Genomic DNA, 22,260 nt, shown 5'->3' with positions numbered 1-22,260 from the left:
TATGGTGTAAGATAAACACGACCTCTGTATATAATGCTCCCCATAAAGAAGGGAGACATTTTCAAGCACAGGCAGAAACGCCCTTGGCACAGTGAGAACAATAAAAATAAGTCCAACTAAAAAATGGTACATTCATAAAAAACCTGCAGGCATCTTCACATTCTACAGCTACCATTCTTTCTTCTGGCCAGGTCTTTGTTCAGTAGAACCCCCATAGTCTTCCATAGAAGAGGTTAATGGATTACTGCTTCACTTCTTCATTGGAAGTCTATGGGGCTCTAATGCAGAGGTGTGGCCATAAAGATTTTGGCTGGAGAATCTAAAGATGTCTGCGATTGTTTGATCCAGTATATATCTAGGGCAAAGTGTTTGATGGGGATTTGCCTACGCATTACATACCAAAAATTACAGTGCTGTGTAAACAGTCTTCTATTAATGGAATAAACTAAGCTCCCATATTCTGAGAACGCATCACCCCCATACCCCTGGTGTTCATTGACAAAACCAGAACTTTTTGACAAATCTCCAATTGCAAATGAAGTAGGTAAAATGTTTAACTTTATTTCAAAAGCTTGTCATTTTAAATAAACACAGTATCCGGTTTTTAAATTAGAAGAGATTACCAAAACACTGGGACATTCATTTCTTATTTAACATTGCCAAATAACTCCAGAAAATATAGAGAGCTTGGAGCGCCACTCTAACCTGAAGAGGAGACTCTTCCCTCAGGAGACAGGGTGCCAGCGTCTGAGTGTATGCATCCAAAAAGAGACAGGCACATGAATAGAAAGAACGCCGCTCTCCCAGCCTGCCCACGTAGTATGGAAAGCCTTAGCCTACGTTTTTCCACAAACGACGCTCTGATGAGTTTTACCCTGTCATAGACCATTCTATATTCCCATACTACACAGGTCAGCTGGAGCAGCAGCGCTCTTTCTATCCAAAATTAATAGAACCGTACACAATTTACAACAGATAATATTCAAGTACAGTATTTATTACTATTTTACAGCACGAGAATGGTCATTTATAGTAGTGCATAACTTGCAAATTTCTGACTACATACCTTCAGGTATTGAAGAAAAAAGTAATACTAGGTCAGCAATTGTTTTTCAACAATGAGCAACATAGCCAATTATTTGTTTCAGAATGCCATGTCTCTAGCAGTATACAAGATCAAATACATAAGCTGCCAAAATATTTTTTTTAATACAATTTAAATGAAGCTAAATATCCTTTATGCACATACTGTACATGTTTACTTCTTTACTTGATGGAAAGTATTGACAAACCATGCTATATACAAAGTAGAAAGGCTGAGCCATTCTCATTTACTGGCTTTGTGCAGCTTTCAAAACTATGGAAAAAAAATTAATCAATCCGCTAAGGAGTGTATTAGTCTCTAATCGAATCCTCAATGTATTTTTGTTAGTCCTATTGCAAATAAAGCTTCACCACCTAGAAATATTTAACAGCTTAGGTAAGATAGCAAAGGTAGCACTATACAAGTATCCACTGTGGTCAACTAACATCTGCTGTATGGGATGGACTGTAGCAGGATAACTGAGCCATCACCCATCCAAATGGTGCGCGGTTCCTTTTCTAGGAACAGATTAGTATTGTAACTGATATGTATAAAAAAATTTAAAAATCCAACTTTTATTACATTTCTGCAGATAGAAAACATCCACCTAAACTACTGGCTTTGCCTCAGTCTTGTTTTCGTCTTCCATGCGGATGTCTTTCTGATGCTCCGTGTCTTCACAAGGTGGTTCTGAGGTGGAATCCATGTCTGTATACTCCACTCTTTCAAACAAAACGAGAAGTTCACAATGTGGTGTTTGAGGAAAGAGGTCCACAGCAACAGCTCTGACTGGCCGGAAGGGACGCCCCTTTACGCGATTTGAAGGCGCACGACATAGACTAAAAAGAAAAAATATATAAATAAAAACACACAGGCTGGCTGAATCCCCACAGAAACTAAGCAAATGCCTCAACCCTTTTGACCATGCTGTATTTAGGGGTCGATTCACCGTTTACTGCATGCGATAAGGGTATAGTTTTACTCATTTGCATAAATTCTCACATGCAGTAAACTAAGTCCAATTCACAAAAAAACAAACAAACACATTCTGCGGTCCAATTCACAAACAGAGCAGAGCGTTAAAAAGCATGCGATAATTACCACCAGGGTTTAGCTGGCGGTATCAATTCGGTATTTGTTAAAAAACAGCCTGGGGGGGGGGGGGGGGGTCAGGTGACATAATTTCTTGTACAAATAGCTGGTTGCTGAGGAGCGTGCCGGAAAGCCAGCCACTGGTCCATGAGGTCGCAAGGGGGGTGGTGCCACCAGCCCCCTGGCGCCCATACCTATATAAGAACTGTCAAAATGGCGAAGGAGGAATTCAGCAGCCAGCTGTCCCCGGGAGCTGGAACCCTTTTTTTTTTTTTTTACCAGGTTCTGGCGGTGCGCGGGCGTTGTGACTATGGATTTACATCGGGGAACACTTTTTTTTTTTCAATAAAAGGACTTGTCAAAAACAGTCTCTGGGTTTTCCTTACTTTTTGACACTTTTTTGGTGAATAGGTAGCGGTACAATGTACCCTTATACTCATTCACATGGGGGGGGGGTGCAGGATCTGGGTACTACCAGATTCCAACAAGCCCACTATCTGCAGACCCCCACAACCATGGCCAGTCTCAACATTGGGACAAGAGACACACACACACACACACAGCATGGCTTAGCCCTGCCCCCGCTTCCTCACTGCATTTCATTGAAAGCAGCAGGAGCCAATGGTTTGAGTCCCTGTGTGAAGAGGAAGAGAGGGGAAAAAAGATGCAGCTGTGCACAGCACTGGATCTCTTCTCCCCGCTCTTCCCCTTCACACAGTGGAGGGGGAGGTAAGAGAACAAAACTTTTTTTTTTTTTTACCTTAATGCAAGGAATGCATTTAAGGGATTGAAAAAGCAGAAGTTTTTTTTTCATCCTAATGAATTCTACACATGAAGATAAAAAAAACCTGCTGTTTGCAGCAGCCCCCCTAATATTTACCTGAGCCTATCTTTATCCAGCGATGTTGCAGGGGTATCCCAGCTGCCCGGGACTCCCCTCTCGCTGGCTAAGAGAAAGAGGCAAAGTCCATCAGCCAATCAGGAGAGAGAGAGCGGGCGAGGCCTGGTCTTGGCTCCGTGTCTAAATGGACACAAAGAGCTGTGACTCGGCTCAGGAGCTCCCATAGAAAGCTGCTTGCTCTGTAGGCACTCAACAGGAGGGAGGGGCCAGGAGCACAGAAGCGAGACCCAAGAAGAGGAGGATCCAGGCCACTCTGTGCAAAACCAAATGCACAGAGCAGGTAAGTATAACATGTATTTTTTTTTTTAAATAACAAAAACACACAAGACTTTACAATCACTTTAAAAAGGTAAAACTGGATTTTTGTAAGAACTTACCGTAAAATCATTTTCTCTGAAATCCATTGACAGACCCAGCAGCAATGCTTCTTTACCCTTGGGTTATGCGCCATCTACAGAAGTAGACCTAGGCAGTAAAAAAATTCACTGACACGCCTATAGGGGCTGTGATTCTTGGCATAACCCCCCACACACTGTGCTCTCAAATCAGTTCCGTAGCAAGCAGTGAAAGGAAGACAAACCATCCCCATAATAGAGGGGTGGGTGCAGTGTCTGTCAATGGACTTCAGAGAAAATGATTTTACAGTAAGTTCTTAAAAAAATCCAGTTCCCCATCGTCCATTGACAGACACAGCACTAATGCTTCTTTACCATTGGGACGTCCCAAAGCAGTAAAGGCATGAGGGGTGGGAAGAACACAACCAAAAAACTTATTTCCAAAGCTAAAAACGTAGCCAACTGAGTAATTAGAAATCTCAACCAGTAACAGGAGCTTACCCAAGAACAAAGTTTGACCCCTTAAAGAGAAAAAGACAAGTCTCTTTACACAGCAGCCTGCAAAACCTTGCGGCCAAAAGAGGCATCGGAAGATTCCAATAAATCAATCTTGTAGAATTTTGTAAAAGTATGCACGGACGACTAAGTCGCCGCCTTACACACTTGAGCAACAGATGCCTGATGACGAAAAGCCCAAGAGGCACTCAGCCCTCTAGTAGAATGCGCTCTTACAGGGAAAGGAGGAACCTTACCCTTCAATGGACAAGCCTGAAAAACCGTCTGCCTAATCCATCTGGATATGGTCGCAGCAGACCCAGCCAAACCCTTACGAGATCCCTCAGTAAGGAAAAAAAGAGAATCTGATGTCCTAAAAGGCTCTGTGGCCGACAGGTAAACCCTGATCGCCCAAACCATATACAGAGAATGCAAGGCAATTTCCTTGGTATGCTTAGGCTCAGGACAGAGCGAAGGCAAAACAATGTCTTCATTTAAAACGGAAATCAGACACCACCTTAGGAAGAAAGGACTGATTAGGTCGGAGAACCACTTTATCTCTATGAACGACCAAATAAGGCGAACGACAGGAAAGCACCGACAATTTAGACACTCTGCAGGCAGAAGTAATAGCCACCAGAAAGGCAACCTTCTGAGATAACAAAAGGCAGAGTTATGTCCCTAATATTCTCAAAAAGGAGGCTTTTGAAGAACAGACAAAACCAAATTCAGATTCCATGGAGGCAAATGGGATCTTCTCAGAGGAGCCCCATGACGCAACTCTTGAATAAGAAGGAGGAGGAGAAGGTGTGGATCAAGGAATTAGTTGCCAATGGGCGTTGGAAGTAAATAGCTAAGGCTGACACTTGGCCCTTGATCGTGCCCAAGGCCAACCGTTTCTCAACTCCTTTCTGCAAGAAAGCCAAGACCCTCGCAAACCAAAAACAAGCGAGGGTGCAAGTTTTGCCATTCACACCAGGAAATATACATCTTCCAACTACGATGATAAATGTTTCTGGAAGTCGCTTGCCTAGCCCTCAGCAGGGTAAGGATCACAGACTCAGAGACCCCTGTCTCTCAGCACCTTGCCTTCAACAGCAATGCCGTTAAAGCCAACGACCGTATAGCAGGATGGAAGATCGGCCCCTGAGACAGCAGGTCCTCCCTCAGAGGCAGTCGCCATGAAGGCTCGATGACCATCTTTACCAGGTCTGCGTACCAAGACCGGTGAGGCCAGTCTTGTGCCATCAGAATTACTGGCACCTTTTCCGCTGCCAATCTGCGGAGGAACCTCAACAACATCTGTATAGGAGGAAAGGCATAAAGCAGCCAATACTGGCTCCAAGTAGCCACCAATGCATCTGTGGCGTCGGCCAGAGGGTCTCGAGCCCTGGCCACGAACCTTCGTACCTTCTTGTTCAGACAAGACGCAAACAGGTCGACCTCCGGGGTGCCCCACCAAACACACAGGAGATTAAATATCTCTGGATGCAGGGACCATTCCCCTTGGTCCAAAACTTGACGACGCAGGTAATCCGCCTGCCAGTTCTCCACTCCTGGAATGTGAACTGCTGAAAGAGCCAAAACATATTACTCTGCCCAAGTCAGAATCTCGGGCCACCTCCTGGGCTGCCCGGGCACTCCTTGCGCCCCCTTGGTGATTGATGTAGGCCACAGCCGTGGCATTGTCGGATTGAATCCGAACCGGGGAACCTTGTAGCCGATTCATCCAGTGGAGCAGGCAAAGCTTGATTGCTCTGAGTTCAAGGACATTTATCGGTAAAGAGGACTCCTCTGTCGACCAGACACCCTGGGCACAGAGACTGTCCAGCACTCCACCCCAGCCTAACAGGTTGGCATCCGTGGTGACCACCGTCCACAACAGCGGCAGAAAGGACTTGCCCTGGCTCAGGGCGGGCGACAGAAGAAAGACCCTCGTCAGAGGAGTCTAAAGTCAGACCCAGGTAATTCAGTCACATCGACGGGGTCAGCGCAGATTTTTTTGAAGTTGATGGTCCACCCGAACTCCTTAAAGCGGAGTTCTTAAAAAAAAAAAAAAAAATTATATATATATATATATATATATATATATATATATATATATATATATATATATATATATATATATATATATATGTTGATAAAAATACCCCCGGGACAGTCAGGGCTAGTGCATTTCAGCAATGATGGCCTCTGAACTATCCCCGGGTTCACTTACCTTTTAGAAGAATACTTACCTTGAAAATGTCTTGTCCAGCGCTGCCATCTCAGGTGTGGGCAGCTGAAGCCAGAACGTCCTCTTCGGTGACGTCGGAATCCCAGAATGCCCTGCACCGGCCCTGCTCGTCACTTTGGGTGCAGGCGCGTCATCCCTGCATACCCAGAAGCTGTTCAGCAGGGAATAACGCGCATGAACCGGAAGTGATGAGCAGGGCCGGTGCAGGCGCATTGACTCTTTGGGAGCGATGACGTTAGGCTCCCAGGAGTCAATGCAAGCAGGAAGAGACTGCGCGGGCCGAGGCCGAAGAGGGAGGAAGAGACTGCGTGGGCCGCGGCCAAAGAGGGAGGAAGAGGAAGGAAGGTAAGTATATTTTCTTTAATAATAAGGTAAGTAAATAAAAAAATAAAAAAATTGAAATTATCCTATTCTTTTTCAGCGACAGTACAGCAAGTGGATCGTTTAAAAAGATTTTGAGGCCAGAACTCCGCTTTAAGTGTCTGGACTATGATTGACAGGTCGCCCAACAAGGCGATCGCAATCTCCCTTTTGCGGAGCAAAGCCAAAACCTTGGTGAAGACTCTGGGAGCGGAGGCTAGACCAAAGGGTAATGCCACAAATTAAATGTGCTCCTCAGCCACTGCAAAACGGAGATACCTCTGATGTATATAGGGATGTGCAGATACACATCTTTAATATCAATGGAGGCTAGAAAGCCTCCTTGATTTAAAAGATGCTACCAGTAACCGAATGGATTCCATCCAAAACTTCTACACCCGCACAAAGCGAATCAGTGACTTGATCCGGAGACAGACAAAGATTTGAGGGAAAAAAATCTGTCTGCTGGGCGAGACCGAAATTCGATCTTGTACCCTGAACCAATCAGTTTGTGAACCCATGTGTCCTGAATCAGAAATGTCCAGGGTTCCTGAAAGTAACGCAGACGTCCCCCCAACCCTGAATCAGGTGAGGGCACCCTTTCATGCCGAAGAGGATTTGGTCGCCGAACTTTACTGGCTAGTCTTGGGCTTACTCAACCAAGCCTTCTTGTCTGAAGAGGCTCTGAACGGTTTACCTTTTTCTTGTGCCCCGGAGGCATGAAAAAAATGCCTATGAGCCGTGAAAGTGGGCTCCCCGCTTACTGCGGGGCGCCTTACCTTTTGAGGATTGGGGGAGAATAGTACTCTTACCCTCCCATTAAACCTTTGATCAACTCATCCAAGGGGTCTCCAAAATTACATTCACCCAAAAAGGGGAGATCTGTTAAGGCCTTCTTAGAAGCCTGGTCCGACGACCAGCTCTTAATCCACACCATGCAGCGTATGGCAATCCCTACCGCTGACACTCTGGCAACCAGAGGGGCCACTTCCAGGGCCGCATCACACAAGAACACCAGGGCCTAGGCCATCTGGTCCGTGAGCTCAATCAGAGTTGGGGAAACTATCTCAGTAGTTTAAAAAAAAAAACAAAAAAAAAAACACATCAATCATGATGGACAATACCTGAAACAAAACCACTTTCATCCTCACTGGGATATATATTATTCCAAGGACACTGAAGATGAGCCTAATAAGCTCCATTTCAAGTAATACCACAGCCCCAGAGCTATGAGGTGCATAGGAGTTAGAACAGTCAAAGGCTAATTGAAGGAAGGTCACCATTACAAACCGAGCTTAAAGTGCCTAGCACTACATGCTTTTTGGATTCTGAGGCTTCGAAAATTCACTGCAAAGGCATCGATAGCATTAAACTTACTCTACAAAGTTGTTGAAGGCAGCCTTCGGATTGCATGACACGTAGATCAACTGTTTGAGATGTTCTGCTCTTCTAATTGCAATAATTACCTTGGAATCTACAAATAGCAACACAAAAAGGGGGTAATTTTACACACATACAGATGAATGGTGAGAAACATGTGATGTCTATGGTCTATGATATATCTACACAAAGAAGCATATGTGGCAATACAAGAGTCCTGAATAAAACTAGAGGGGAAAAAAGTATGGAACCTGCACAAGAAAAAAAAAAAACTGTAAAAGTGACGTTTATGGGAGTACAGAGACTGTCATTTTTGCCTACTGAAAATTCTAGATGCATTGCTGTGTTTGATTTCAGTACTTTTGGCACTCATTTTCAGCATGCTAGTCCTTGGTATGCGACTCAAAACTCCTTATCCCTACACTTATTCCAGGTCAGCGACTGAGCACCAAAGCCAAGGCATTAAAATAAAAGCTAAGGCATCAAAATCAAAGCCAGTGTACTAACATTATTAAAAATAGAGTTCAGTGATGGCAGCCTCTACTATCACTTGTGACAGCTTCTCTTTAAAACAATTTGCCAAGAAAAGTATAATTTTTTTGCATAGTGTACTGGCTATTTATTTGTTTTAATAATCATGTTTTCCCTTTACTAAATAGGCAACTGCAAAAAAAAAAAGAAAGAAAGGGAACCGGCTTTGTATTCCAGATCTGTTTCTAAAGCAGTAATTGTTGCCTAAAGATTAAAAAAAAAAGGAGAGAAAGTAACAAAGATAATAGTTCTACAATTACTTACTAAGCCCTGCTCTTGGCGGGTCAACAATAGCAACAGGATTGTGAGATATGAGGGTGTTAATCAAAGTAGGAAAGATGTCCTCTGCTTTGCCACATCGGAATTCAACATTGCTCAGGTCTGTAAGTAAAATGTAACAACCATATTCATTAAATGTAGATATCCATTGTCAAGTGAATCTGGGACCACATTTCCCTAAATTTCCCAAAAAAAAAAAAAAAAAAAAGACAGAGACTCCCATCAGTAGACATGTGGGTTTATATCACGGTTTTGATCTAAATGCCATTGCCTTTTTTGCATTGGAACACATTCCCTTGAATTAACAGGGAGGGGAAATAGACAGAAAGCTATTACAGATCGAGACCAGGTGAATATCTTGCTTACAGGATACCCGATATCCTGGGCTCAATGAAGGGATTAGCTACTAACCTTTTTGCATCTCCCCCCCCTTTTTTTTTTTTAAATCAGAAAAAAAAGTTTATTGAACAAAATAGAAAATTCACAGGCTTCACACAGCAAGCTCTCTTGCAAAGAGAGCATAAGCAGTCAAATATAAAAAACATAACATCTCCGGAAGAATGCATTCCCGTCAAAGCATCTCCCCCCTAATTGTTTTGGCTAATTTTTTCCTCATAATGTATGGTGTTCAAGTTTAGTTGAAACAGGCTTTATATTGGTTGTTGTATGTATAAAAATTCTTTACACAATTTGTGTTATCATCAACACTGTATTAGGAGTGATGGGGTTTATTTCATGTATATATCAGTTTTGGTTTCTGCTTTTGTAATTATGAGGCGGATGTCCACCTGCCGATTAAGGTTTCATTTACGTATAAGCTTTTTTAGTTAGCCCTTTTTTTTTGTCTGCTGGGCTGTCCATTGCTGTATCTTCCCTCAGATGGGGTCGACCATACTGCCAGGGACCACCATACAGATGCCAGGGGTGTCTGGGTAGCTTTTTGGTGAATGGGGTCTGCACCTCGGCCTGGTATTTGCCAGCCTGGAGTGGGTCGACCTCTCACCTGGGGGGACTGTAGCAGGCCGGTAGCATGTTCCACTTTCTGCCTCTTGTGCCCCCTTGCTTCCTGTGCCTGGGTTTAAGGATCTGTCTCTGGCTGCTCCATCCTTTGGGGCCATGGCCTTCTCCCTTGGGTGGGTGGAGCCCTCTGTTTGGCCATGCCTGTATATGGAGGGGTGATAAGGGGTTGTGGGAGCGTCACGAAGCAGATGTAGCCCGCCCTGTGCTGGCGCAGCCCCCAAATTAGCGTCTGTACTCTGTCCTGTATGATGTGGGTGAGGTGGAGAGGGGTACATATAGACCTGCAGGTCAGCAGTCTGGCTGCTGGAGCCCAGGATGCCTTTGGTCCAAACATATATGTTTAAGGTCAGTTGTTAGAGTTTATGTGATTGTCTGTCTGTGTATTTAAGCATATTTGGTGATGCTGTGCTATTGCTTTTTACAAATAGTGGGGTTTGCCTCTGCACCATTACTGAATTGTCTAACCAACTGCTGGGAGACTTGATTGCTCAACTAGTGAAAGGTCATCAAGTACAACTTATTTCTTGCAGACTAACTTGTTACCGCTAATTTTATTCTTGTTTTTGCTCTGTCCACCTTGGTGGAATGTTTAGTGTGGAAGTAAATCATATTGCCTTGAATTCATTAAGTGACTTTATTGCAGGCAAGTTTGTTCAACTTATTTGGCTGTGATGTGTGTGCATCTTTATTAGATTCGCTGCTATATTGTGGACATACAGGCTCCCTCTGCATGCTTTTCAACGCAGATTAAAAAGGGGAATGCTCATTACTGATTTGACAAACACAGGAAATTAAGCTTGCAGTATTATATAAAGAGAGAAAATACTAGGACCATTTTGGGAAATGTATGATTAAAATTGAGGTTCTATACTCTTCTCTGTGCGAGGCCTAGCTGTTCGGCTTTTGACCCCACTTGGTGGATGCACTTTGGGACTCCTGGACAGACACATCTCATATTGTACTCCTTGCCTCCTCTTTTGGGAGACTATTTTTCGATAGGTGGACGTAGCCTTTATTGTCACACATGTATAGTAAACCAATTATGTGGATAGAACAATGTTTGTGTGACATTGTTTTGATTTATTTCAGTTTATTTCACCAGTAGCATCACTACGCATTTTCTCGAAGAAGCCTGAATAGGCAAAACATGTTGAACAACATGAGTGATGAATGATATAAGACTGTACAGTATGCTTTTAATCTAAATTTTTGTAATAATAATAAAAAAAAAAAAACTGTCATTTTATACCAATTATTTCTGTGTACTTATGTGTCCATGCACCTGAAAAATCCCAGATTTCCCCCGTTTTCTTTTAGTTCTTTATTAACCAGTTCCTGACCACACGCCGCCTATATACTGTGGCAATGTGTAGGGCTACGTTGGTTGTGTGTCTGCAGGTAGGGGGCGGGGGCAGGCGCGCTCCCGCTCATCAGCGGGGAAGCCGATGCACGGGTCAGGCAGCTCCGATTGCCGCCTGACACCCGCGAACGTTCCCCGCTGAAAGAGAAGGACGGGCAGTTGTTGTAAACATAGCTGACCGTTCTTTTCCCTGGAATGATCACAAAGCCCCAGTGATCCTTCTATGTAGATATAGGATAAAGCAGTCCCGCAAAAAAAAAAAAAAAAAATAATAAAAAAAAAAATAATAAAAATGACAAATCTTTCCCATAGTTAGTAGACGCAATAACTTTTACGCAAACCAATCAAAATATGCTTATTGCGATTTTTACTCAACATATGTAGCAGAAAACAAATTGGCCTAAAATGTTAAAAAAAATTTTGATTTTTACATTTTTTTTTTTTGGTAATGTTATATAGCAGAATGTGAAAAATATATATATATTTTTTTCAGAATTATCGCTCTTTTTTTTGTTTATAGCGCAAAAATAAAAATCACACAGGTGATCAAATACCACCAAAAGAAAGCTCTATTTGTGGGACAGCGTCGCACGACCGCGTAATTGTCCGTTAAAGTAATGCAGTGCCGAATTGCAAAATATGGCCTAATCATTAGGGGGGAAAAGCTTCCGGTCCAGAAGTGGTTAACCACTTGCCGACTGCGCACAGTATATTTACTGCAGCAGTCAGCCCCGGCCAGGCAGAGTGACGTAGGTCTACGTCGCTACTTGCCGCCGGTCCTGTGCGCGCTCCCGCCGACACCGATGGCTCGATTGGGTTCAGAACCAATCAGTCATCAGGTCCAGGCCAATGATTTTTGGCCTGGACCTGTAGATCGGTCCTGCCCAATCAGCTTCTGTTCTGAGTCTGTGAAATGTAAAACACAGACTCAGAAAAGATGTGCCCTCTTCTCCCATGATCCTTTTTGGATTCATCTGGAGAAGAGAGCACATCTAACTGTAAGTACTGCACCAAACACAGTCACACACAGCTAGATAGGCACATTTACCCCCCGATTGACCCCTACAGCCCCTGACACAACACACTATATACAGCATATAGCATTTACCTATATACCTGTATAAGTGTGATTTGTGGTCAGGTGTAGCGCTTGCGACCCCCCCTTTTCCACTTGAATTACCCGCCACCCCCCCTAATAAAGATTTAACCCTCTGATCTCCCCTGACCCCCCCCTGATCACTGCCAGTTAACCCCTACACCCTCTGTCAAATCAGCACTAATACAAACGTAATATACAGTGTTTTTGTATTAGTGTGATTGTGATCAGAATTAGCGCAGGCGACTAAGTTTCTGTCCCAAGAAGGTTTAGGGTCCCCGCCACCCGCCCAATAAAGATTTAACCCCCTGACCCCCCCCTGATCACCCCTACACCCCCTGCCATAACACACACCATATACAGTATATAGCATTTTGCTATATACCCGTATAAGTGTGATTTGTGACCAGGTTTAGCGCTTGCCACGTTCCTTTTATCCTTAGGATACCCGCCAGCCCCTTCCAATAAAGATTTAACCCCCTGATCCCCCCCTGATCACATCCAGTTAACCCCCTTCCCCCTGTCACATTGCACACTAATACACACATAATATAGTGTTTTTACTGTATTTTGTATTAGTGCGATTGTGACTTGAGGTTGCGCTAGCGAGTTAGTTTCTTTCCCAAAGGAGGTTTAGGGTCCCCGCCATCCCCCCCCCCAGATCCCCGGCGCATAGTTAGAAATACCCCTTGATTACCACACACACGCACGCACGCACATACACTTCCATCACTTACAAAAAAACACAACACACAAAACCGCTGTGTTAGCAGAGTCAGGCCTGATCCCTGCTAGCATTAGCAGTTTTTTGGTAGCGCTTGAAATAGTCCTTGACAACCAGGTGCTTTTATTACCTGTGAGTCAACACCACTGTACAGGTAAATTTAGTTACCAAAATGTCTAAACGTTTGTACAGTGGTGAAGAGGCTTATAGTATGCTGGCCGTGTCATCTGATAGCGATGGGGAAGCTACAGTGACCGAATTACTGTCAGTATACGAACCAGATGACAGCAGCGGCTCCCTGACAGATAGCTCCGACGACAGATGGGTCCCTGTTAGACCCAGGCGTACCCGACCCCATTCTTGAGTTGTTGAGATGCAGGAATCGCAGGGTGCTCGTATGGAGCAGAGTGTGGTTACTAGTGGCGCTCATTTTTCTGGCGACCTGGCAAGCGCCAGCGGCCTAGTACACCCTGGACCTAGTACAACCAGCACTGCAGTATCACCTGGTGACGTGGCGAGTCCCCCAAGTGCAGTTGAAGCTGGTGCGGTGGCTAGCACAAGTAGTGGCCCGCAGCCACCGCATATTCGTAGACAGGCCCTTAGAGCCCATAGTGCCCTCCCTGATGCGCTGGCATATCCCAATTGGCAACCCACTGATTCTACAGCGCCAGTACTTCCCCCCATTCACCGCCCAACCTGGAATCCACGTAGAGACAGCTGGTTTTACGCCCCTGAACTTTTAGGAGCTGTTCTTCACGGAAGATCTTTACAGATCTATTGTGGATCAATCAAATTTATATGCACAACAGTTCATCGCCGCCAACCCAAATTCGCCCCTTGCCAGACAATTCGGCTGGAAACCTATAACGGTTTCCGAATTTAAAATCTTTCTGGGCCTTTCCCTCCACATGGGCATAACTAAACAGAGTGAATTGCGGCTATATTGGTCCACTAGCCCACTTCACCATATGCGCATGTACTCTGCCTCCATGTCCAGGGGGAGATACGAGCAAATTCTGCGATTTATGCATTTCAGCGACAATGAAATCTGTCGTCCTCAGGGAGACCCTGAATACGATCGGCTCCACAAAATTCGGCCCCTCATAGACCACTTCAATCAGCGGTTTGCAGCATTGTTTACCCCCGAACAAGTTGTCTGCGTTGACGAGTCCCTGATTAAATTTACTGGCCGCCTTGCTAAGGAACAGTACCTCCCCAGCAAGCGTGCCAAGTACGGGGTCAAACTGTATAAATTGTGTGACAGGGCCACAGGCTATACAGTTAGTTTCCAGGTCTATGAGGGAAAAGATAGCTGTGTGGAGCCCCCGAACTGCCCAGACTACATAGGGAGCAGCGGTAAGATTGTTTGGGACTTGGTGTCACCCTTATCCGGAAAGGGGTACCATTTGTACGTGGACAACTTTTATACAAGCGTGCCACTATTTAGTCACCTTCTCGATTTACAAATTGGCGCATGTGGCACCGTGCGACCTAATCGCCGGGGCTTCCCCCAACGGCTTGTAAATTCCCGTCTTAGTCGGGGGGTGAGAGCCTGCTTGAAAACGGACAAATTGCTTGCGGTGAAGTGGAAGGATACACGGGATGTTTATGTTCTGTCCTCCCTTCACGCAGACACGACGATCCAAATCACTACGGCAACTGGCGTTGTGGAGAAACCCTTCTGTGTCCACGAATATAACCTTAACATGGGAGGGGTGGACCTTAACGACCAGCTTTTGGCGCCGTATTTAGTTGCCCGTAAAGCCAGACGCTGGTACAAAAAAGGATCTGTTTACCTTTACCAATTGGCTATGCTGAACGCCTTTGTCCTATACAGGGCGTCAGGACGAACTGGATCTTTCCGGGAATTCCAGGAAGAGATCATCCTTGCCTACCTGTACCCAGGAGGCATGCCTGCCCAACTTCCCCTTCCAGATGCATTGAGCCGGCTGCATGAGAGGCATTTTTCTTATGTCCTCCCGAGTACCCCTACCCAAAGATACCCCCAAAAAAGAGGTCGTGTCTGTAGCAGGCGTGGATGTAGGCGTGACACCCGTTATTGTCCCAAATGTCCTGACCAACCTGGTCTCTGCATCGGGGAATGTTTTGAGCGCTACCATACACTAGTGGAGTATTAGTGTAGGGTACAGCAAGACACAGTGTAGGGCACACAAACACAGGGTCTCGAAGGATGTTGGATGTCCATCGACATTTTGAGAGACCCAAGCTGGAAGATCGCAGTCCCAAATCAAGACATCAAGAAACAGTTAGAAACAGTTATAAAAATAAAAGGATCCAAAAACTGTTGTTGTGTCAGTCATTTTATATGTCCTTCTACTCTTCTTACTGTACTTTTAATGTCCTTTGTTTGTTTTTTCATTCTTTTGTGACCGGTTTCTCTTGCAGGTACTCGTCTTGCAGGTACTCGTCGGCTACCACGCATTGATTTTATATATTCTGACACAAACAGTGTTTGCGCTCAGCATATATGGATACCTTTGCTGATAGCAGCTGTGGTGATTTTCTGATTTCAGCACTGCAGTTAAAATCCTATTTTGGTATACGTGGATAGTGTCGTGTATACCCATCATTAAATTCAGTGGGTGGTTGTTTGGGCGGTTAATGATGAGTAATACTACGCATTATTCCTGTGCTGATTTCTGATAGGTTCTCTTTTTTTCCGTTCAGCCCACAGGCTGCATGAAAAAAAAAAAAAAAAAAAAAAAACCTATATGCCAAACAAGGACCAGCAATGTACTGGTACGTTGCTGGACTTTGAGTGGTTATACCAGGATGATGCCTGCAGATTTAGGCATCATCTTGGTATCGTTTTTTACAGCCAGCGGTCGGCTTACATGTAAAAGCAATCCTAGCAGGTAATTGGCCGCTAGACTGCTTTAACATGCAGTGGGAGGGGCCTCCCCCCCCCCCCACCGCCACCTTCCGTGGTTTTTCTCAGGCTCTCCTGTCCCACCGGTTAACCCGAGAGTGCAGCCGGTGGTTCAATTATCTAACCATAGAGCTAATTGGAGATGAGAATGGCTCCAATCATCTCTATGGCCTAAGATGCCGGAGGCTACGAGCATTCCATGACTTCTGTTTCGATCAGAAATAAACAGCGTACCTGTCACTACAGATTGCTATCATAGGGGATATTTAAATTCACTGTGATAACAATAAAAATGATTAAAAAAAAAAAAAAAAAAAAAAAAAAATTAAAAGGAAAGGTGTCAAAATAACATAAAAAAGCAAAAAAAAAAAAAAAAAAAAAGCAAAAAGAAAATTGAGCCCCCCCCCTTTTCCCCCCGTGCTTGCGCGCAATGGCGCACGCAAGCGTTGGTCTAGTGTCATATGTAAACCACAATTGCAGCATGCATGTGAGGTATCGCCGCGATCGCCAGATCGAGTGCAGTAATTCTTGCAGTAGACCTCCTCTGTAAGTCTAAAGTGGTAACCTGTAGAGACTTTTAAAGGTTTTTAAAAATGTACATATGTTTTTGCCGCTGCGCAGGCATGCGCAATTTTTAAAGCATGTCATGTTAGGTGTCTATGTACTCGGCATAAGATCATCTTTTAAATTTTACAAAAAAAATTGGAATGATATAGTGTATGTGTGCAATAAATTAAAAAAAAATGTATTTTTTTCGCAAAAATTGCGTTTGGAAAATCTGTGCGCAAATACCGTGTGACAAAAAAATTTGCAACATCCACCATTTTATTCTATAGGGCCTCTGCTTTAAAGAAATATATAACGTTTGGGGGTTCAAAGTAATTTTCTAGTAAAAAAAAAAATATTTTTTCATGTAAACAAAAAGGCACAGAAAAGGCTTGGTTTTCAAGTGGCTAGAAGAGTGGGTGATGTGTGGCTAAGATTGTGCATAAAATGCCGGGACAGTGCAAACACCCCCCAAATGACCCCTTTTTGAAAAGTAGACACCCAAAGCTATTTTCTGAGAGACATGGTGAGTCCATGGAGTATTTTATATTTTGCCACAAGTTTCGGGAAAATTATTAATTTTTTTTTTGTTGTTTTTTTTACAGAAAGTTGTCACTAAATGATATATCACGCATGCCATGGGAATATGTGAAAGGACACCCCAAAATACATTCTTTTGCTTCTCCTGAGTACAGGGATACCACATGTGTGAGACTTTTTGGGAGCCTAGCTGTGTACGCAACCCCGAAAACCAGTCCACATCTTCAGGTTTTCTAATGGCGTAAATTGCTGATTTTACCCCTGACTACCTGTCACAGTTTCAGAGGCCCTGAAATTTCAAGATAGCACAAAACCCCCCCAAATGACCCCATTTTGCAAAGTAGACACTCCAAGCTATTGGCTGAGAAGCATGGTGAGTCCATGTAATAGTTTATATTTTGCCACAAGTTTCGGGAAAATTTTTTTTTTTTTTTTTTTTACACAAAGTTGTCAGTAAATGATATATTGCTCACACATACACAAAGTTTTCAAAAATGATATATTGCTCACACATGCCATGGGTATATGTGAAACGACACCCCAAAATACATTCTGCTGCTTCTCCTGAGTACAATGATACCCCATGTTGCCAGTCTAGCCGCGTACAGGACCCGGAAAACCAATGCGCACCTTTTGGCTTTCTAAGGGCGTAAATTGTTGATCTCACTCCTTACTACCTATCACACTTTTGAAGTCCATAAAAAGCCAAGATGGCACAAAACCCCCCCAAATGACCCCATTTTGCAAAGTAGACTCTCCAATCTATTTGCGGAGAGGCATGGTGAGTATTTTGCAGCTCTCTTTTTTGGAAAATGAAGAAAAAACAGGAAAATGCATTTATTTTCCTCTTTTTTCAATTTCCAAAACTTTGTGACAAAAAGTGAGATCTGCAAAACACTCAACATGCCTCTCTGCAAATAGCTCAGGGTGTCTACTTTCCGAAAAAGGGTCATTGGGGGGGGGGGGGGGGGGGTTGTGCTGTCTTGGCATTTCATGGACTCCAAAACTGTGATAGGTAGTCAGGAATGAAATCAACAATTTACGCCCTTGGAAAGCCTGAAAGTGGGGGTTGGTTTTCGGGGACCTGTACTCGGCTAGACTGCAAAAAAGTCTCACACATGGGGTATCCCTGTACTTGTGGCAAAATATAAAATATTCCATGGATTCACCATGCCTCTCAGCAAATAGCTTGGAGTGTCTACTTTCCAAAATGGGGTCATTTGGGGGGGTTTTGTGCTATCTTGGAATTTTAGGGCCTCCGAAACTGACAGGTAGTGCAGAGGTGACATGAACAATTTACGCCATTATAAAACCTGAGAGTGTTGATTGGCTTTTGCGGTCCTGTACACAGCTAGGCTCCCAATGTCTCACACATGGGGTATCCCCATACTCAGGAGAAGCGGCAGAATGTATTTTGGGGTGTCATTCCACATATACCCATGTCATGTGTGAGAAATGTATCTTTTAGTGACAACGTTGTGTAAAAAAAAAAAAAAAATTTTAATTTTCCCAAAACTTGTGGCAAAATATAAAATATTCCATGGACTCACCATGCCTCTCAGCAAACAGCTTGGGGTGTCTACTTTCCAAAATGGGGTCATTTGGGGGGGTTTTGTGGTATCTTGACATTTCAGGGCCTCCTAACCCGTTATAGGTAGTGAGAAAATGCAATGAAAAATGTACGCCCTTTGAAATTCTGATGGTGGTGATTTGTTTTCGGGGTCCCGTACACAGCTAGGCTCCCAAAAAGTTCCACATAAGTGGTATCCCTGTACTCAGGAGAAGCAGCAGAATATATTTTGGGGTGTAATTACACATATACCCATGGCATGTGTGAGCAATATATCATTTCAATGACAACTTTGTGTAAAAAAAATAAATACATTTTTTTAGTCATTTTTCAAACACCTGTGACAAAAAAAATGAAATATTCAATGAGCTCAACATGCCTGTCAGGACATTCCTTAGGATGTCTACTTTCCAAAAAGTGGTAGTTTGGGGGGGGGGGGGGGTTTGTACTGCCCCGCCATTTTAGCACTTCATGAAATGAAATAGGCAGTCAGAAATTAAAGCTGCGTAAATTTCACTATTTACCATAGTTTGTAGACGCTATAACTTTTGCGCAAACCAATAAAAATACGCTCATTGATTTTTTTTTTTGTCAAAGACATGTAGCTAAATATATTTTGGCCAAAAAAAAATGACATAAATTGAGTATATTGGATATTTTTTAAAAGACAAAGTTGAAAATGTCATTTTTTGCAAACTTTTCGCAAAAAATAAAAAGCGCAGAGGCGATCAAATACCACCAAAAGAAAGCTCTGTTTGTGGGGAAAAAAGGACGTAAATTTCGTTTAGGTACAGCATTGCATGACCGAGCAATTATCAGTTAAAGTCACGAAGTGCCAAGTTGAAAAAAGGGGTCTGGTCTTTAAGCTGCAAAATCCTCCGGTGGTAAAGTGGTTAAGGAATGTTGGTGCCTCTGACATGCTATAAACTGGTCTTGTCCATGCAATTTCAATATTTTGTGATCCATTTAAATTCAGTACAAGTCATGCAAATGTGCGACCCCAAATTTAGAAATCTTGGGTAATGGGTGAGAGCGTTTTCTCAGAGGATTGCAGTACCACACTATTATAGAATGATTATTATAGCATCCAGTAACAATTTCACAACCATTTATAGCATCCAGTAACAATTTCACAACCATTTATAGCTTTCATTGCATTTGTCAATGGAGACTAATGCAATTAAAATAACATTTTTTACCCTTTTTAACCACTTGCTTACTTAAGTGCACTTATACCCCCTTCCTAACCAGGCTAATTTTAGGCTTTCAGCACTCTCACATTTTGAATGACAACTGCATGGTCATGCAAAATTGTAGCCATATGAATTTTTTTTTTATTTTGGTGATATTTAATCACCACTGGTTTTTATTTTTTTTTGCTAAAGAAAGAAAGAAAAACCCCAAAACTTTGCAAATCTTTTTCAAACAGGTAATTTTTCTCCTTCACTGATGGGCACTGATTGGCAGCACTGCTGGGCCGACTGCATGATAAAAAAAAAACAAAAAAAAAATAAAATAAAACAATAACCGACTTCCGTTTACTTCTGTGATCAGCTGTCATTGGCTCACAGCTGATCACGTAGTAAAGGGCCTGCTGTGATTGGCACTTTACCCTGAAGAGTGATTAGCCAAGACCCAAGGACTCAGTGATCACAGAGCTCGAGAACGGGAGGACATCCTTGTATGTATGGTAAAACATAAAATATGATGTGACGGCGACTACAGATACCTCACTTGTCAAGCTTTAAAAATTGTGCATGCTCGTGGAACAGGGCCAAACTACAGTACTTAAAATCTCCACAGGTGGCACTTTATAAACCTTTGCAGGTTACCAGTTAAGAGTTTCACAGGAGGTCTTGGTACTAGAATTATTGCTCTCACTATAACGCTCGCAGCAATACCTTATAAGTGTGGTGCGAACACACTCTACGTATGCATTTGCCTTTGCACGGGAGCACAAGAAAATGAATTCCATTTTTTATTTTAACATTTTTTTTATTTTTGCACAGTCTTTTTTTTTTTTTTCCAATCACCGTCATTGCTATCACAAAGGATAAGAGAGGTACTCTTTACGGAATCACCCCGGGTCTATTAGACCCCAAATCGCTCCTCTGCCCTCCAAAGCATCCAATAAAACCAAGATCGGTTTGATCAGATGCTTTGTTCAAGCCGGTAACTGCTGGCTTACATGAGACTGAAAATCGAAGTGACAAAATCCTCATCACTTCCGGTTTCTGACATCACAGAGTGGGAAGAACAACATAAGTTCCTCTCACTGTGTCCCAGGAACTGGATTGCCACTGGTCGCATTCTTACTGGGCTCCATTTATAAACAGCACTGAATAAATAATCTTTGGGAAGTAATTTTGCCTGCTATTTGATGAATATAGAGCAGCTATAGTTTGCACGGTTGATCCCTCCTCTTCCTTTTACAAAAGAGAGATCATAATAGATCTGCAACTGCTGCTGATTTATTCATTTAGTTTCACTGACACTGGGATCCTTTTTTTTTTCCACCCTTCATTACCCCGCCTCTCCTAGGTAAATGATCGAAATTTTGTATCTGTATATATATATATATATCTCTATCTCTCTATCTCTATCTATAATTGTATTATAACCCCCTCACTCTCCATCCTGCCACTATATGTGACCTGTATTTTACCCTGTTCACCTCCTTCATGTATGACCTGTAATGTCATATCTAGTGTACTATTACCAAGCTCGGTTTTCTTTTTATCTCCTTAGGGGTGTCTACTTTCAAAGAAAAGGTCATTTTGGGGATTTCAATAACGGTCAGGCATTTTTGCTATGTTTATTACAAAAAGTAAGTGAAACACTTTTTAAAAAACTATTTTGTTTTTTTTTTTTTATAGTAAAACCTAAAAAAAAAAAACCAAAACAAAAACGGAATTTTCGTAAAATCCTACCGTAAAATTCCTTTCTCTGAGTCCTCTGACAGTCGCCGTCACTTCATAATCTTCACTAATGGGGTAATTGACCTTTGCTCCGCAGGAGTAGCTAGGCACCAAGATTTGTTAATATCAAAGCTTTTAGCATATCCCACCCCTAGGGGGTGGTCCCCTCAGTCAATACCTCCCTGCTTCCAGCATTCTCAACTCAGTTTCAGTAGCATAGCAGTAGAGTACATAAGCAAACCCCAAAAGAGGGGAGGGGGCGGCGACTGTCGGAGAACTCAGAGAAAGGAATTTTACGGAAAGATTTTACAAAAATTCCGTTTTTCTCTTACGTCCTCCGACAGTCGCCGCCACTTCATAATCTTCACTAATGGGGACGTCCCAGAGCAGTGTAGACATGAGGGGTGGGAAAAAAACGCAGCCGCGCCTAAAGCAACGCAGTACCCATATCAGAGGAAGGAACCATACCAAAGTAAGAGAACCAACCTAGCAACCGGAAAACGTGCTCAACAGGAGCAACAACCCAGGAAGAACAAGTAACCCAGGGGTAAAAACACCCCAACAGCCAAGGGCCCAAACAAGGGCCCCTAAGGCACTGCCGCACTAAGAACTTTACGGCCAAAGGAAGCATCTGCCGATGCCTGAACATCCACTTTGTAAAATTTGGAGAAGGTGTGAACGGACGACCAAGTCGCCGCCTTACACACCTGGGCCACAGAAGCCTGATGACGATAGGCCCAAGACGTACTCAGAGATCTGGTAGAGTGCGCCTTCACAGGGAAAGGAGGAACCTTCCCCCTGAAAGCATAGGCCTGCACAATCGTCTGTCTGATCCATTTGGCGATGGTAGCAGCCGACGCCGCCATGCCCTTCCGAGGTCCCTCTGGAAGGACGAATAGGGAA

General features: G+C 43.4%; 1 protein-coding gene across 1 annotated transcript in view; it reads right to left on the bottom strand.

The window, feature by feature from the left end:
• Positions 1-1,537: 1,537 nt before the first annotated feature.
• TRMT2A (tRNA methyltransferase 2 homolog A) overlaps positions 1,538-22,260 on the bottom strand; it is a gene marked incomplete at its 5' end in the record, with an annotated part of 103,206 nt that continues 82,483 nt past the window's right edge. Inside the window, 3 exon segments of the mRNA XM_082243886.1 lie at positions 1,538-1,923; positions 7,881-7,977; positions 8,679-8,788. Of these exon segments, the coding sequence (XP_082100012.1) occupies positions 1,692-1,923; positions 7,881-7,977; positions 8,679-8,788 (439 nt within the window). The 3' untranslated portion in view covers positions 1,538-1,691.

The sequence above is a fragment of the Pelophylax lessonae genome, assembly GCF_965119305.1.
Source record: "Pelophylax lessonae genome assembly, chromosome: 1".
Lineage (NCBI taxonomy): Eukaryota > Metazoa > Chordata > Amphibia > Anura > Ranidae > Pelophylax > Pelophylax lessonae.
The sequence above is the reverse complement of the archived record's forward strand: the minus strand, read 5'-3'. Positions and strand labels throughout refer to the sequence as shown.